Below are 17,372 nucleotides of genomic sequence, written 5' to 3'. Positions count from 1 at the left end.
CATGTATGGGCCCCCCGTCGAGACCATAACCTTGTTCCTTCTTCTCATCCTTCTCCATGTTTTGGCGGGGGGGCTCCGGGTGGCTCCGGGTACTGGCCGCGGCAAAAAAAAAAAACTGACTCAAGAAATGACAATTCTGTCTTGCGGGGGAGAGAGAATCTTGTCGCTGTCGATTTAGCCCCAGAACCTGTTTTTTTTTCTTCTTTTTCTTGTTTTTTTGTTAAATTCATTAACTTGAGGCATTTATTTCATCATGCGGGATGGCGACTGTCATTACCCAGTCCCAGACCCGACCTGGACCGCGGAGCGTTCTTGCATGCATAGGCGCGTGGCCCCGCGGGAGGCCTGTGTCAGTGCTGAAAAAAAAATCTGGGCTTGGCTCTGGTGGACAGAATCTGGGGTTGGGAGGATAGATCAGACAATAGATTTGAAACTCGAATCACAAAAGTTCTCTGTGCGCTCGGGGTCTGGCTTTGATGCGAAAGTGCTCGAGACCAACGGCCATGCGCATGCAAGGCAAGTCATCGAACGATGGAGCGTGGCCAAAACCCAACAGAATATCTAAAGAACGTGCCCCTTTTCCGGCTCCTGCAGGGCACCATGTGCGCCTGAATTAGCGTTTTGCGATTAATAATAGAGCATGCTGCTGAATCCTGAGATAAATTGCGTCAAGGCCCTGTCTGGTTGGTTGCTTTTGGTCCCAGTCTGGGGCTCTGTCATGCTCACGACGGGCGGGTAGATCTACCATCCGCCCGCTTACTCTCTCCTCCAAAGTCGAGAACGTGGTTGAGCAGGTTGTGAAGAAAACGTGGCGTTTTCCAGAACAAAGCCCAGCAGGCCTTTGTAGACCGCATCCTCGCTCTGGTCCTGGAGCCACTTGTCCGGAGGAACTTGTGCTGCATCGCCGACTGACCCAGAGCTCGCATTGTCTCCGTACGCGTAAAACAGAGCCATATGCACTGCATCTGTCATTATCTGAGATCTAGACTCTGTTGATCTCTGTGAGGGATTTACCACGCCTGAGTAAGACTTGGGGGTAGCCGCCGGGCTCCGACGGGGAAGCAGACAGACTCTGAGTCGCAAGTTGGATGGCAAAGTTGACGATGGAAACTGATAAGATTTGGAACAGGGAAGACGTAGGAAACTCTGACGATACGCTACATACCATCTATTTCTAACCTTCATGTTGCTCTACGGGGTTAGTTAGGGTTACTTGTTGAAATCAACTTCTCTTAGTGCCAGTGATCTCGCTTCTCTTACTACCAGTGATCTCGAGTCCCTCAAGACATTGCACAGAAAATGGCATGCTTCCGACAATGAAATTGAACGGCGTTTCTACTCGAGGTGTGAAAGAAATTGCTTCTGATTGTTGGCTAACTCGATGTTCACTGCTAGCACAACCTCCAAATAGCCTCGACCGGTCCTACAACGAACTGAACATTCACCAGTATAGTCGTTGTCTCTGACTGCATTCGAAATTAGTGGTTTTCTTACCGGAGGAAACTCCAGAGTGTCTTGAAATTCATACCATTTCTTCAGCACATCACACGACTAATCGATGCTACAGGCGAAGTCTTTCTTTGTAGGCACCCAATCGTTACCCCTTCAAGTCCTGAAGTTGCGATATTGAAAAGCAACAATCAATACTGACAAATCAGCATGCCTTGACTCCTTTTTTTTTTTTTTCAGATGCGAGGAGGTCGATTCGTCGGGAGACTGTGTCTAACTGGTGTCTCGCCCTTACTAGTGAGCCTCTGCCCAATATAGCATCACTCACCCATCAACCGGATCGGAGACATGGTCCATGTTTGAGATGCCAGACAGTTTCGTGACGTTCCTGTCTTGTAAAGCTGCAATACATATTCAGTAAGTCATGTATGGTCGGTCACTGTTATGCACTGGCGCGGATAAAGTGGACTTGGGCTTGCTTATTGCATCTAAATCTGGTGGAAAATCCCACTCCAACTCTTGGCGGTTCCACCGAAGCCGAAGAGACGCGCGCCGCACCCGTCACAATTTCGTCTCGTAACATTGTGATTCCCATATGACGACTTGTGGATACATCGGGGCCAAAACACCCCCAGATACAGGAATGGAGAAGAAGAAGAAGACGAAGAGGAAACCGTCATCTTCCCATTCCGCGGTTGCGGTCGCTGCCGCACCAACAACCCCGGCATTGATGGAGCCCGTCGCCAACTTGTTTCGCAACAACAATGTCTGGGATGAAACGAGCCGCCGGCGGACGATGGACTAGACGCCACATCTGACACGGTTCGAGCGTGAAAATCGTGTTTAACATCTCTTTGAGCACCGAGCCGAAACAAATTTGACTCGGCTGTGGCCCAAGGGCAACTAGTCATGCGCTCGTGTCCTAATTTGGGAACCCCCCCCCCCGCCTCTATTCGACAATGACTGGCGCCCAGTCTTTCAGTAGATGCACAAACGTACGATTCCACGCATGTCGTGGGACAACAACTTGTTCATCATGGTTCGGCGCGGCTGCATAGGACAATAAAATATCGGACGATCTAGTGGCGGTCATCTGCCCGTTCATTCTGCTTAAAGACGATTTTGTGGCGGCCTGGTGGTGGGTTAGTCGGGTTGCAAGGCTGACTTGGAGGTTATAGTACGAATGGATGAACCGCCGCAACCCTATAGTACAGCTTCCCAGGTTGAAGTATAATACTACCGTTTCCCGCCTATTCTCGCTTCTTCGCACTGTTCATGGTCAGCCCGTGCTATATCTGCCAGCCAACTATAGTCGACATTTTTCTCTGCTGATGAATCTGTGCCGCAGCGCCAAGCTTCTCGTGCGAGGTCCTGCCGAGCACGGCTTCCCGCGTCCACTTCCCAACCAGGGTCGCGCCGCGAGTCCCCCGTGCCGTGAATCAGATTTTTTCTCGTCATCGGGCCGCCATTTTTTTCATGGGTCTTGCTCCATTTACCTCGGGCCCGGGTCAAATAGGAACGAGAAAAAACAAGGGAAGGGGGAATGCCGCCCCCGTCCGGGTTTGCCAGTGGAGCAAATCTAGATGAAAACTTGCATCGCGAATATAAACAGCTCGTCCAGGCCCTCTATTTCGTTTGATTTTTTTTTCTTTTTTTTTTCTGGCGCTGCGCGGTCCCCCGCCACCGTGCAGATGTCACGCTGCGTGACAGCCGCCGACGAAGAACGGGACGCGCAGCGCGCCAGCCGGCTTCCGCGGGCCTTTTTCAACCTGCATTGCCCAGGCGTGCATGCATGCATCGCGAGCCTAGAGGCTCGCAGTGATCTACGCGGCTAAGAAAAGCACAAGGACCGCAGAGGGCCGGACCAGACAGCACGGCCAGTCATGCAGCGTCACATCGAACTGGTCGTGGTCCAATATGCTACACAGCGTCGCGCTCGGAATTTACGTCGGAAACAGGAAAAGCAAAAAGATGGGGAAAAGAGGAAACAACCAATTGGCCTTTTCCAGTTTGGCCAAAAATGCGGGCAAACAGTTTGGGCGACCCGATACCAACGGCCCGGAATAATGGCCCGTCGGTTGAAATCAATTTTAGCAGAATCGCGGGGGGACACCTCTGGTCTCTTTCCCGCCTGTCCCCCACCAGAGCTTCCTTCAACCCCCCCGCCGCGGGCCCTGCAACCCGCCGGGCATTAAAATGCCAATGGGCAAGGGCATTCATGATGAATGGAACCCTGGTGGGAAATCTCGCTCTGTCTTTGTCCCGAATGACATTACGTCGTGGATTGTGCGCCGCAAAAGCGCCCAAAAAAAAAAAACCGTTATGCGGCTCCGCCTGATTTACCATCGGGTCTACTCTGGAGAGCTGTCATCGACGCGACGGCCAATTTCGTTTTTTTAAAGTCGGCCACCCCTCGCATTGCCACTGATGTGTCCTTTTCTTTCCGGATATCCTCTCACAAAACCGTCATGTCAAGCTCGTCCCCGCCAGTGGCCACCGACTCGATACACAAGGCCACATATCACAAGCTATCAGCCGCCACAGCGACCACCAGCCTTTTGACCCTGTCCTTCAGCATGCCTTCTGCGCTGGCCAGAATCCGTCACTCCTGGATGCGAATGAAGACGCCGCCCACAGCTACAACCAAAGAAACCCGCGTCTCGTCCGACTCGGCGTGCACCGTGCCCACCGCCGCCGCCGCCGCGACGCAGCAGCCCACACAACAGGCCGCGCAGCCGCAGCAGCCTCTCCGCGGCCGCGTCTTTGCCGTCACGGGCGGCGCCAGCGGCATCGGCCTCGCGACGGCCCGGCTGCTCCTGCAGCGCGGCGCCACCGTGTGCGTCGCCGACGTCGACCCGCACGCGCTCAAAGCCGCCGCCGCGTACTTTGCGGACCGAGGGAAGCAGTGCGACGTGGAGCGCGTCGACGTGTCGCGGCGCGCGCAGGTCGACGCCTGGATCGCCGGCATCGTCGCCAGGCACGGGCGGCTCGACGGCGCGGCCAACGTGGCTGGCGTGATTGGCAAGTGCCACGGCGTGGCGCCGGTGGCGGAGCTCGAGGACGAGGACTGGGACGCCATCATCGCGGTCAACCTCACGGGCACCATGTACTGCATGCGGGCGCAGCTGCGGAACATTGAGCGCGGCGGATCTATTGTCAATGTGTCCTCGATTCACGGACTCAAGGGTGTGTTGCTCCTCGCTGCTAGGAAGGAAAGAAAAACCCCCATAGGTAGCTAACACGAGAGAGAACACTAGGCTTCGCAAAACATGCCGCCTACGACGCCAGCAAGCACGGCATCGTCGGGCTGACCAGAGCCGCGGCGCTGGAGAATGGCGACCGCGAGGTCCGCGTCAACAGCGTCGCGCCCGGCGCCATCTACACGCCGCTCATGCAGAAGAACTGGGACGGCCACCGGCGCCCGGCCGACGCGCCCTTTGACGAGCCGACGGCGTTTCAGCGCCAGGGCACGGCTGAGGAGACGGCGAGCGTCATCTGCTTCCTCCTCGGGCCCGAGAGCACGTTTGTGAGCGGCAGCGTCTACCAGGTGGACGGTGCGTGGATCTAGGGTGCTGCGAGGACCAACGGGAACAGGGAGAGGGCATGTTTTTTTTTCTGCATACTGGGCGTAAAATACTGCATATAGTTGGGGTGGGTGCGCTGCATTTTGAAGCGTCGAGAATGATTTTGACAGGGCAAGGTAGAGTAGTCTTGCATAACGATGAAACGGTCGTATATCTATCAGCAAAGGGCGACTAGGAGCCGCTTCATTTAGATTGGGAAAAGACTACATATGCGTGATACTCAAGACGTTACCATGGCACGCAATTTGTCATGTCGCGCAGTCGTTCTTCATCTCCGCCACGAAAAAGGCCGCCGACCGGCATGTTTCGCCGTTCAGGCACACATGTAAGCTGCTCTATCATCAAATGTGCAGCAGATGAACAGGATAATCTTTACGCGTATTTGCAAGCATTAGGCTACATATGTCCGCTCTTTGGATATCCGACAATATGGCGTTCTCTCACGCGCTGTCTCTCTCTCTCTCCCTTTGTACTCCGCTGGGAAGCAAAATCAAACCGACCAGGTCTTAGGACCCGTGAAGCGCCATTTACACGATAACAAGCCATCTCAAGCCATCCAAACCGCCAAACGACAGTCGCTGCAGACACACGCCCTCGTGCCGATGCCTGCTCGCCGCCATGGAACAAGTCCAGGCCCTGATTCTGGCAGGCAAACATCATTCTGCATGATGGTCGGTTGATTGCGACCGAGTTTTCCGCCACTGCTTCTGCCCACCACCAGCCATGCGCTCTTGGGTGCATTGCCCGTCCGAATGCGCTCAAGGCGGGGACCGCTTCTACTCTTCCCATTGTCTTGTGAGCGCCCGCTCTCCACCTCTTCAAGGAAGCTTGCGTAATACCGGGCGAGGTGGCTAGCCATATTATGCGCCGCGGGCATACACGTGGATGCCGTCGCTTTTGACATAACCGCGTGTGCAGCTGCTCTGCGTTCTCAATCTGGGCATCCGTGGCGTGGGGGGCTGTGGGAATATGCACGACGATGCTCTGGTAACAAAGACGTTGCCCTGATAACAAAGGCATTACCCCAATAATAATTATAAAGACGTCGCTTTGATAAGGCAAGTTCTCGCATAAGCCCCAGCGATTGGTGAACACTGGCCGCCGTGCCAAACTACTTAGGAGGAGGGCCGCTTGCCTGCAGCGCCAAATTGTGATTGTTCTTTGAGATCTGTTTGGACGGATACGGTGAAGTACTGCCTCGCGGTGGGCCATCCTGAAATGCGATTACGTTGCCGATCCTGGACAATCTGGTATCTGACCGTCATTGGGGTTGGCGTCGGTCTTTCGCAGCCACCGCCAACAAGCTTTGCCAAGATCGGCCCATGGCTCTCCCTCTACAATTTGCAGCTCGCCGTATGGGTGACACATGAACACTTTTGCATAGCTCTTGCGTCGTTTTGGTGTTTCTGGTGTATTTTCGGGGAAGACTGGTTCGCCATGGTCTCGATCTATATAAAGGTCGTAGGCCATGCGTGCTTGCGCTCCTTGGTCACTCTGTGCCCAAGGTTTGTCCACTTGCCAGGGACTCTGAACAGAGCCAGTGGCAGGATAGAGGTGGCTCCCTGTCATTTCGATTTAACTCGAACTGTGATTATATCCACGGATTTTAGACACAAAACGCAAGTAACACGACGCGGATGAAATGTGTCCTAGATGAATTCCGTAAAAGTCCCTAGGTGCGATACCTAGTGAGCATCGATTGTATACTTGAGATCACGGGGTATAGACTATGGCGCCTTTTGTCACCTACATTTCCGTCGCTCTTCGCAAGGTCTCTTACCACGATGAAAACGTCTAGACTAATAGGGCGGTATAATTGGAGGTATGGAAGTTCACGTACCCTACACCGAACATGGCACCAAAACTCCCACACCGACACGTATGGTTTGATCATCTCCTCGCCTGGCCATTAATATGAGGCTGGGATTCCCCTCCGAAATAGACGTCCTCATGAAATACATTGCCAAGAATAAAAACATAAACCAGTATATAATAAGCGCATGATTCCTTAATATAATAGAAATAGATAATATAGATGAGCTAGAGAAATTTATTAATAAGACTCTGCATAAGATTATATTAAGTCTGCTAGTATTTTATTTATTTTTAGACCTACTCTCTTAGTATATAACTCCTCTTTAGGTTATTAGTGACTCCTTTTGAACTGTGTGCCCGGCGATTTTGGGAACAACCAACAAGTGGTAATTGCTATACAGACCCTGTCACAAATTAACTACACCCCGGCGTATCCAACAGGGTTTAGGCGCCCTACACAAACCGCTTACATTAATTCCCGAAAACGACAATCGTTCAAATCACAAAACCCTCGCAGATTCGCTGGTTGCATTTCCCACTCCAATCCAGAAAACCGCCCTTTGAACAAGCAAGTCACCATGAACACCACTGTTATCCACCTTCGATCCGAGTCCAAGCCGCTGGAGCGGCGTTCTCCCAGTACGATTCTTTTAATTAATTAAGTTCTGCTATTCCGCTCCGCATTGTGGCTCCAACCCCCCAGATTTTCAGTTTGCTAATTGGCATGCCTCTTAGTTTCCCCGGCCTCCGCCAAGGCCCTGCTCGAAGCCGGCTATGCTGTCCATGTCGAGAAGAGCCCTGGACGAATCTACAAGGACGAGGAGTTCGAGACAGTAGGTGCCAAGATGGTGCCGGAGGGCTCGTGGCCTACTGTCCCAGAGGACCATATCATTGCCGGCCTGAAGGAGCTTCCTGACGATGGTAGTACGTATCTGCACACATGTGCGTATTCTTGCTGGCCGCCCTGACGTTTCTCTCTAGGCAGCTTACCCCATTCGCACATACAGTTCGGACACTGCTACAAGCAGCAAGACGGTTGGGCTGAGTACCTTGCCAGGTTCGCCCGCGGCGGTGGCATACTCTACGACATTGAGTTTCTGAAGGGCGAGGACGGAGTCCGAGTCGCTGCCTTTGGATACTGGGCTGGATATGCGGGCGCTGCTGTCGCTCTCTTGGCTTGGTCTCACCAAGTGCAGCGGCCGGGTGTCCCTCTCGGCGCTGTGCCACTCTACAGCTCTGCTGCTGCCATGGTAGACGACGTCAAGGCGAAGGTTTCAGACGCCCTGCGCACTGTAGGCGACTTTCCCCAGATCATCGTCATCGGGTCGCTTGGTCGATGCGGACGCGGCGCCATTGATCTCTGCCTGGCCGCTGGGATTCCGCCCTCCACGCTTCTGAAGTGGGACATGGCAGAGACGGCCAAAGGCGGCCCGTTCAAGGAGATAACGGACTCGGACATCTTCATCAACTGTGTCTACCTGGGCTCGAAGGTCATACCACCCTTCACTACTCTTGAGTCACTCTCGAAGCCAGGCCGACGTCTTCGCGTTCTCTGCGACGTGAGCCTGGACCCGAATAACCCCAACAATCCTGTGCCCGTCTACTCAAGCTACAGCAGCTTCAAGGAGCCTACACTCAAGGTCCCGGTCCAGGGCGACGGACCCGACCTGACAGTCGTCAGTATTGACCACCTCCCGTCTCTAGTTGCTCGTGAGGCTAGTGATGAGTTCTCGGGTCTGCTGCTGCCGAGCCTACTCACACTGAACCGCCGCAAAACCGAGGGGGTCTGGACGGGAGCAGAGAAGCTGTATCACCAAAAGGTCCAGGAGATTCCAAGCAGTGTTTTGAACTGATAGGCGGAGCTGCCTTACCGACTCTATCGGCGGTAGTAAGTCTGCGGTAAGACTGAAAGGAAGTAGGCACAACCAGCAATTAAAAAATAGGCACAATTTAGTCTTAGAAATGCCATTATTGAATTCTGTATCTCCTACGGCGGTATAAAAGGGGGCGCGCGCCCGGTGTGGCCTCAGGTTAGGTCTAGCCCGGAGTGGGGCTCGAGCCCGACTCCTTCACAAGTATTACTGCTATAGCTATCGAAATAAAATACCATTATTGGAACTAGTATATAGATTAGTATATAGGAGCGATTAGCAAGGCCTGGCAGATGTAGAGCTAGTATAAGGACTACGCTATAGGGACTACTATTAAAGGATGCTTTACAAATTAGAGATGGAAATAACATCGTGGTGACCCGGCTGGATCTTCGCCCGTGATGCATGATAAAAACGGGGCAGCCTTGGGACGGAGCACATTCCGACGAAGCTGGTTGGCGGTTTCCAACAGGGGCATCGTACCACGTTGCCATCAATATTCGACTTGTCGTTTTTTTTTGCTTCAATGTCGTCGTCAAGATCGCCCACGACCTCCCGCTGACCAGGAAATGTGCCGACTTGAGACACTGTCGTCGAAGCCGGCGAAATACCCAAACATCAGAAGATGCCTCTGTACGAAACGCAACGGGCGCCGCATAGGCGGGACTGACTTGGTACGCGGGGTCACTCGAGGCTGTCCCCGGAGAAGGTACCATAACATGGATAGTGTATTTGCAAGTCTGAGACGGATTCCGCGGGCTGTGAAAGATGCGGCCGCTGCAGAGTCTCCACGTGACTTTATCGGCTTGGTGGCGGCCTGTGGGAGCTGCTGCAGGTCTCCGACATGAGAAACCGTGACAAGGCTAGGGCGAGCTCCCATGTAATCTGCCATCGCGACTATTACAGGTCCCCCTGTTACCACTGCCATTATCAACCACGCCGTTGCATCGAGTATTTCGGCCAGCGATGAGTGACAACGAGCCGCGGCCCTCTTGGCCGACGCTGCGCCCAGCTGCGTCTCGCCCAAACTCGTTGGCTCTCGAGACAGAGCCGCCGCAGAAAGGCTGGCCTCTGGTGAACAAGTTGCCGCGAAAGAGTGTCGCCGTCGCAGCCTGCGAATCGTGCCGCCAACGTAAAGTAAAGGTATACAAATATCGCTAGCGTTTACCCTCCCTCATCCTGGCCACTAGTCGACCACGCGTTGCTGGCTAGCTTGTACTCAAAGTCGATTTTCTCAGCAACGAGAGGGTGTACTGGATAGAAAAGAACACTAACAGCGGTCATCAGTGCAACGCCCAACGTCCATCGTGCGCGGCTTGCCAGAAGCGAAACCTCCGCTGTCGGTACGACGCCGCCCCCTCGGAGACGCCGGGGCAAGCGCTCAAGAGAAAGTATACCCAGCTGCAGGATAGATCGTCCTCGTCTGCCGCCCACAAGGTCTTTAATATTCTGCAGATGCGGTCCGAAGAGGAGGCCCTCCAGATCTTCCATCGCATACGGTGTGGTGCGGACCCCGAATCAATACTGCGCCTTGTCCAAAACGCAGACGTAATGATGGATCTATCTGTGGCGCCAGAGACGAGGTTGCGCTATGAATTTCCTTGGATCACCTCCATGCCGCAGTATCTCTGCGCTGCCACCAACGTATATCTGCAGTCGCCCATATACAACTTTGCTTTGGACGACGAGGGCAACCAGCAGCTGCGCACGCCTTCTCCTTCCTCTGACGACCAGGATCAACAGCACTCGCTATTCCTCCGGCCATACCACGCCGCGACCATCATCGACCCGAGACTCAACCAGATCAAGCCCTCCGAGTGGACTAGAGTCTCGCAAGATGACGGTCTGATGCGAAAAATGCTGCAACATTTCTTCATGTACGAATACCAGTGGCACACCAGTTTTCAGAAAGATTACTTCTTGGACGACATGGTTTCAGGTAAACGGGAGTTTTGCTCGCCTCTGCTCGTGAACTCGATTCTGGCCCATGCTTGCGTAAGTGCATCCAATCTCACAGAGGCGGGAATAAATATTTGTTCTTACAAACAAGCAGCACAGTTCAAATCGGACTGAGTATTGGGAAACCGACACGTTGGCAAAACAGTTTATAAGCGAAGCCAAACGTTTGTGGGCCGAGGAGACTGGCATAAACAGATTGACAACTGTGCAAGCTGGGCCACTCCTGTACCTCGCCTACGCCATTTGCTTGGAAGATAAAATTGGAAAATCGTACTTGATTCAGTCGGTGGCTATGGCGCAAGATCTGGGGATCTTCAAGCTCAATGGCAGTCGCGTGGGTGGCAGGGCCCAGGACGCCAGAGATTTTACTGCGTGGGCTATTTATTGCACCCAGATGTGAGTATCCTTGCTCCAGTACTCACGCCCGCTCGTCTTACAGTGATACAGTCACAACCAGTGGTATTTCCAAGATGCACCACTGATGGATCGAAGACCCGAGGTTCATTTGCCCGACCCAACTGATAATCAGTATTGGTACGGGGAGATTTGGCTAAAGTATCCTTCAAGCGACAGGCTTCATGCTTGCCAGTTTGGCGACTCGTTCCGCGCTCGTACCAATCTAAGCTTCATCCTAGAAGATATTTTGTGGAAACACTTCTCCAATCCAGACGAAAAACCAATGTTTTCTATTCGTCAGATCGCAAGCTACCACAGGAAATTGGAGCAGTGGTACAACGACCTCCCGGAGCCACTAACACCCAGCAGAGCTCTTTTCCCAGTGCACCTAAAACTCCAGTGAGTAAAGCTTGCCTGTGCGGGAAATAGCGGCTAATATATTATGATAGCATGCATTATTATAACACGGTCATCCGGCTGATGACGGCTGCCGTCAATCTGGGAGAGCGGTCCATTTGCGCGGACCTGGACGGGTGGACTGCGAAAAGCACATCTCAGGAGCTGCTATCGGAGGCGGCCATCTTGCTGGAGACGGTGGTGCGACTGTACTATCTTCGCCACAGCTTCGAGCGGCTGGATACCTTCTTGGTCCAGCCGCTGATGGAACTGTCCAACCTTCGTCAGGCAGACGCTGCGACGAACCATGTACTCGACAAAGAGTCGGTGTGGTCCACCGTGGTTCTCTGTGCGCAAGGGTTCCGCGACCAAGGACACAGCCACTACCTGGGGCAGATACTGTTCCAAATGACGAGGAACAGCGTCGCTCCCGAGATTCAGACGGTAATTGACAAGTATCTCTACCCAGGCCCGCAGGCGGACGCTCCGCTCTTGCCCAGCGACGCACAGTCCGATTGGCCGGCTACTATTATTAGTGTCCAGGACGACGCAAAACACCACCGGCTCAGTGTTGTTCTGCAGCGGTTAGAAGGCGCGGCCGCGGCCAATGCGACGTCGTAGGGTTTGGCGCCGGCATTCTTTGACCACGGCTAGAGAGTATAAACGAGTGATACAACGTCTTTTCTCGAACCGCGGCTCCTGTGTGGTGTGACATGTTTGGTTAAAAAGTATACATGCGAATAAGGGCAGACAAGACCTATCTAATATGAAGGCCATGATAGCAGATGCCTCAGCAAAGTCATCCGTGCCGCCACTGAAACGCTCAACGGATAGCGACGACTCGGTTCGTTATGGAACGTACAGGCTGATGAGCGGAAAAACGGACGCGAAGATGAAGAAGAACGCTAGCAGTTTGCCAAATGAGGCCGCCGCGAACCGCCTTGCACGAATCAGGCACGACTGACTCGGGTCGCCGCCAAGAGCCTCCGTGTTTTAGTAGCGCCGGATAGCTGTCGACAGTCTACAACGCCTTGTGCTGCTTGATGGCTCGACAAGCGAAGTCTTGCTCATACACTGAATGACTAAAGAAGGAGAAAAGATTCAACAGTAAATGTATACAAATGTTGCACAAGACGCATCCATGGACATGCAGCCGACGTGCCGGACGACTGAATGTACATGAAGCATGAGCACGGTGGCATGCTTCAGATGGATCCAGAGTGGCCCAAGCATAACGATCGGATAGTATCCGCCTTGTGCACGGATGTCATATTCGGCACCTAGTTACCGTGAGGAAACATTTGACAAGCAGGGATGTTGGCCGAGTTGCGATGACCGACGTGGCAATTGGCGTCAGGGACGTGGCGGTGGTACGGCCGTTGTCTCTGCACAAGACCTGTCCGCGCAATGATGATGATGACGACTTTCTTCATTCGCTGTTGACTGCCATTGGAAACAAATGATGAGACAATAGCTCGAGATCCCCCACAATGCAAAAGATAGTTGCGCCACCAAAGCTCTTGCGCTAGCTGGGATAACTAGTGGCTCGACCGCCTACGAGCCCGTTGATTTAGGCTTTGAAGATGCTTCCCATTGTGGCTTGTGCCTCTTCCCAGTCGCTGATCAGCTGTAACGTGCCAACCTGCCACTTCCATATTACCAGCTGCCCAGCAAGGCCTAGTAGGTCGACGGCATCATTTCCCCTCTGGTTCCTGTCGTCTGCCGTCTTCGATCCTGCGTGCTGCAACCTCGTCTCATCCCCCAACCTTGTCTGCATCGCCTCGTCGCGGGGGGCGCTCAGGCCGCCTTGTCACCTGCACCTCGGATAAAATTCTCACTACAACTTCCTCGCTCCCTCTCTCTCTCTCCTTTTCACTACACCCTTCACTCGCCCTCCCTTGTCCTCACCTCCAACGACTGCAGCTACCGTTTGTTGATATGCCCGCCGAGCCGCATGTCGGCTCCCGACGTCTCCATGGCCGCCGCTACCGACAGCGGCCCTGACCACGATGCCGACAGCCAGTCGCCCACAGGCGGCGGCTCACCACCCTCGGAGCACGCCCGCCCGCGCAAACGCACCCGCCGCGCGTGCGACAAGTGCAGCACCTCGCGCACCCGCTGCAATGGCGAGTAGTAAGTTTGTTTTCTTTCGAGGGGGGGGAGAGCTCACCCGTTGTAGCAACGCTGCTAACATTCTCGCTAGCCCCTGTCGACGTTGCAAAGGTAAGACAGAACCACCCGCTGCCGTGGAACCGTTTGTGCGCCCGTTTGCGGCAAAGCAAGACGGGCTTTCTGCCATTCCGCCCAATGGGGGACTGACAAGCTCCCAGATTACGGATACGTTTGTCGCTACAACCGCGAGGTCAAGAAGCGCGGCCGCCTGCCCGCTTCGGCCAGTGCCAATGCCGCCGCCCACACCAAGCCGCGTGAGCTAACGACGACGACGACGCAAGCTGCACCCGGTTTGCAGTCATCGCCCTCGCTTCTCTCGCCGCCTCATGCGGCGGCAAGCCACCCGACCCCGACCTACAAGCCGAAGTTGGAACCCCCGAAAGCGCAGATGAGCTCGCCCCGCCCTAGTGTGCCACCGCCGTACGAGCTCCCGCCGTCCACCAACGACGTCCGCGCCCAGCAGCGCATCTCGGCCGCGCTCAATGTTTCGTCCCTCGTGCACCAGATCCCACCCACCGCGCATCATTACTCGCACAGCGCGGCCGCCGATGGACATCTCAAGAGGCCGCGACCGCACTTGGTGTCGCTAATGGCGGCCGAGAGCCCCGAGGCGCTCGCGTCGGACGAGAGCGCCGGCTACCCGTCACCCGCCAATGGCCTGACACCCAACGAGTACGGCACCACACACCAGAGATACCCGCCCCGGCCTTCGACGAGCAGCCACCGCCATCGAGAGTCGTTTGGTGGTGCGAGTGTCGCCGAGACGAGCAGCCACGACTATGGCACCAAGGCCCCGACCGAGGACTGCAGCTACAAGTTCCTGCATCCTGTCCTCCGATATATTCGCAACATCATACCAGCCTCGGTCGCATGCGACTTGCTCGAAATCTTTCTCACTGACCCTGGCAGCTCGCTCTTTCACGGCGCCTCTCCGTACATTCTCACTCGAATATTCCGCAAACAGTCTATTCTCCATCCCACACACCCGCGACCGACGACGCCGGCCCTCCTCGCCACGATCCTATGGTGCGTCGCCCAGACGGCCGACGTCATGATCCTCCACGTGCCGGGCACCAGAGCCAAGATTGTCAATGAACTGTACGAGCTTGCCACCTCGTTGGTCTCTGCGCGCGACCCAGATCGATGGCGTCGCATCCACGGCGGCCTGCGCGCCGAGCACGAAGCACCCCACCCCAGCTTGGTGACAACGAGCGCCGTGCCGACGCTGACGGTGGCCAATGAACCTGCGGGCGTTGTCGACGACGTCTTGACCTACATCCTGCTCTCCATTGCTGTTTCGGGGGGGGACTTTAAATCGGACAGCCACAAGTGGTGGTCCAAGGCTACGCGGCTGACCTTTTCGCTCAAGATGAACAGAGAGGACGAACGGTGCCCCGGACCGCTTTCGCCCTGCGCGAATCCATTGTGCGCATGTCGGCGTGAGCAGGAGCCGATGACTCTACAGTCTGTTGAGAATAGAGAGGAGCGTCGGCGCGTCTTTTGGCTTCTGTATAGTTTAGACAGACACTTGTCCTTGTCGTTCAACACCATTCTTAGTATACCAGACTCATACTGCGAGGTCTACAGTAAGCGTCACGTCGTTTTCTATTCCTCTATTTGCTAACAAGTCAAAGCACCCTTACCAGAGTATGTCTGGGAAAACCTCGACTCCATCTCTCCCAGCGAGTTACCTGTCCGGCACATCGGGCCGCCTACACTGGCCTCTGGTACCGGCTTTTTCGAGTTCTTTCTGCCGCTCATGGCCATCCTCGGTGACATTGTCGAGCTTCACCACCGACGTCACCACCCTCGCCTCGGTGGTCTAGACGATGCGCACTCCGTCGTCGTCATTTCCAAACTCCTGGCCGATTTCGAGCTGAGCCTGGAGAGTCTCGGCGGTGAGGCTCCCGTACGAGGCTTCACAGACACGGCCGTGGGCATAAGCGGCGGCCTGCCTCCCATGGACACGGCGCAGCAGTACCACGGCGACCAATCCCGCGTTCGCCTCGTCCGGGCGTACAGCACGCATATACTGCATGTGCTGCACGTGCTACTACATGGAAAATGGGACGCCATTTCCATGCTGGACGACGGCGACGACTGGATCACCTCGAAGCGCTTCACCGAATGTGCGTCGCACGCCATTTCCGCCTCGCAGTCCGTGTCGACGATTCTCACGCTGGACCCGGAACTGACCTTTATGTCGTATCTCTTTGGCATTTACCTGCTGCAGGGCAGTTTCATCCTGCTACTGTTTGCGGACCGTATGCCGCAGGTCGGGCCGAACGAGTCGGTGGAGCAGGCCTGTGAAGACATTATCCGCGCGCACGAAGTATGCGTCGTCACGCTCAACACGGAGTTTCAGGTAAAATCGTTGTACGTGCCGTTGGGGGTCACGAGTGCTGACGCGGGGATAGAAAAACTTTCGACGCGTTGTCCGCTCGACTCTGTATTCGGTGCGAGGCGCGGGCACGACGAATCTGGAGGAGCATCGGGCGCGGCGCAGAGCATTGTCGCTGTACAGGTGGACAAAGGGGGCTCGCGGCCTGGGCCTGTAAATAATGATACCCATTTAAAGATGCATCCAATTACATATATTCAGATGCTACCTCGGAGCTCTCGGAGCTCATCTCACTATTCTTCGATGCCCCCCGCGGCGCCTACTGCTTGGCCGCGATGATGACGGCATCTTCAAACTTGGTAAACCGGCGAATGTCCTTGACGACCAACCCCGCACGGGGCAGCAGCGCCCGCCAGTGCGCCTCGCGGCGCTCCTGGGCGTTGAACATGGCCTCCATGGCGATGCTCAGCGCGGCCGTGTACTCGACGCCAGGACCGTCTTGCGGGGGCTTATCGTCGGACAGGCACTTGTCGTCGATGATGACGATGCTGTCAGCGCTCATGGCGAGCCGCTGCGACGCTAGGATGCGGACGCAGGTGACGTCGTCATTATTGTGCATGATTTGGCGAAAGTAGTAGACGCGGGCGTCTGTCTGCCAGTCAGGTTCTACCGCGGGAGGGGGGGTGCAAAATGGCCAAGTGTAGGATGAGTTTTGGCAGGAAAAGAAAACACGAAAAAAAAAAACATACCCTTGATAGGCTGCTCCGTCAGGTAATCATAACTCATCTTCTCCATACCCTCGATCTCGAGCGCCCTGTCCAGCACCTCGGGCCGGTCCTGCAAGACGACCCTCCCTTGAAGGTCCGGGATCCTCGCCTTGAGCGCCGCAATCTGCTGGCCGTTGCCGCCGCCGACGTCGACAAACGCGACCTGGTCGGGCTCGCCGGGGCGCATAACGGCGGCGACATCCACGGCGTCGAGCCACGTCGGCAGGCTGGCAAACTGCGCCTCCATGAAGCGGTGAAAGGCGCCGTGCTGCACAGGCCGCGTCTCGAGCCATGTGTAAAAGTCTTGCGACGAGTGCTGGCCGACCTGGAAGGCGTTGAGGCGCTCTCCCCCGGCGGGCGCCGAGAGCACGGTGTCGAGGGCAGCAAAGGCGGGGAGACAGTTGTCGTGGCTTGCATCAATCAGTCATGCCGTGTTAGGGTCGCGGGAGGAAAAACGTACAAGTGCGTCACGGCGTCTTGGAAGAGCGGCGCCAGCATCAGCCGCGTCAGCCCGGTCGCGCGCGCCGCCTCCCCCGGCTCGCTCAGAAGCAGGCCCTGCGCGCCGAGATAGTCCACGACGGACGCGAGCACGGCCGGCGGCAGGCCGGTCGCGGCGCCGAGC

At 55.4% G+C, this 17,372-nt stretch overlaps 5 protein-coding genes across 5 annotated transcripts in view; 4 read left to right on the top strand and 1 right to left on the bottom strand.

The window, feature by feature from the left end:
• Positions 1–3,917: 3,917 nt before the first annotated feature.
• On the top strand, positions 3,918–5,017 carry CCM_04911 (short chain dehydrogenase family protein; the record flags this gene model as incomplete). The annotated part of the gene is made up of 2 exons (XM_006670057.1): positions 3,918–4,635; positions 4,707–5,017. 2 exons carry the CDS (start codon positions 3,918–3,920, stop codon positions 5,015–5,017), a joined length of 1,029 nt encoding a protein of 342 aa, XP_006670120.1.
• A 1,745-nt stretch (positions 5,018–6,762) lies between these two features.
• CCM_04910 (saccharopine dehydrogenase) lies at positions 6,763–8,938 on the top strand (the record flags this gene model as incomplete). Its single annotated transcript, XM_006670056.1, has 6 exons — positions 6,763–6,804; positions 7,250–7,278; positions 7,366–7,487; positions 7,584–7,772; positions 7,830–8,689; positions 8,792–8,938. The coding sequence occupies 6 exons, from the start codon at positions 6,763–6,765 to the stop codon at positions 8,936–8,938; spliced, it is 1,389 nt and encodes a 462-aa protein (XP_006670119.1).
• A 747-nt stretch (positions 8,939–9,685) lies between these two features.
• On the top strand, positions 9,686–12,091 carry CCM_04909 (C6 transcription factor, putative; the record flags this gene model as incomplete). Its single annotated transcript, XM_006670055.1, has 5 exons — positions 9,686–9,862; positions 10,007–10,714; positions 10,773–11,074; positions 11,126–11,473; positions 11,524–12,091. 5 exons carry the CDS (start codon positions 9,686–9,688, stop codon positions 12,089–12,091), a joined length of 2,103 nt encoding a protein of 700 aa, XP_006670118.1.
• Positions 12,092–13,424: 1,333 nt separating this feature from the next.
• Positions 13,425–16,200, top strand: CCM_04908 (transcriptional activator xlnR; the record flags this gene model as incomplete). Its single annotated transcript, XM_006670054.1, has 5 exons — positions 13,425–13,603; positions 13,674–13,693; positions 13,801–15,228; positions 15,277–16,007; positions 16,060–16,200. 5 exons carry the CDS (start codon positions 13,425–13,427, stop codon positions 16,198–16,200), a joined length of 2,499 nt encoding a protein of 832 aa, XP_006670117.1.
• Positions 16,201–16,302: 102 nt separating this feature from the next.
• The window catches only part of CCM_04907 (O-methyltransferase, putative), a gene marked incomplete at both ends in the record, with an annotated part of 1,533 nt that continues 463 nt past the window's right edge, over positions 16,303–17,372 (bottom strand). Inside the window, 3 exons of the mRNA XM_006670053.1 lie at positions 16,303–16,649; positions 16,733–17,160; positions 17,211–17,371. Of these exons, the coding sequence (XP_006670116.1) occupies positions 16,303–16,649; positions 16,733–17,160; positions 17,211–17,371 (936 nt within the window). The remainder of the gene's footprint in view (positions 16,650–16,732; positions 17,161–17,210; position 17,372) is intronic.

This window comes from Cordyceps militaris, assembly GCF_000225605.1.
Source record: "Cordyceps militaris CM01 unplaced genomic scaffold CCM_S00003, whole genome shotgun sequence".
Taxonomy (NCBI): Eukaryota; Fungi; Ascomycota; class Sordariomycetes; order Hypocreales; family Cordycipitaceae; genus Cordyceps; species Cordyceps militaris.
The sequence above is the reverse complement of the archived record's forward strand: the minus strand, read 5'-3'. Positions and strand labels throughout refer to the sequence as shown.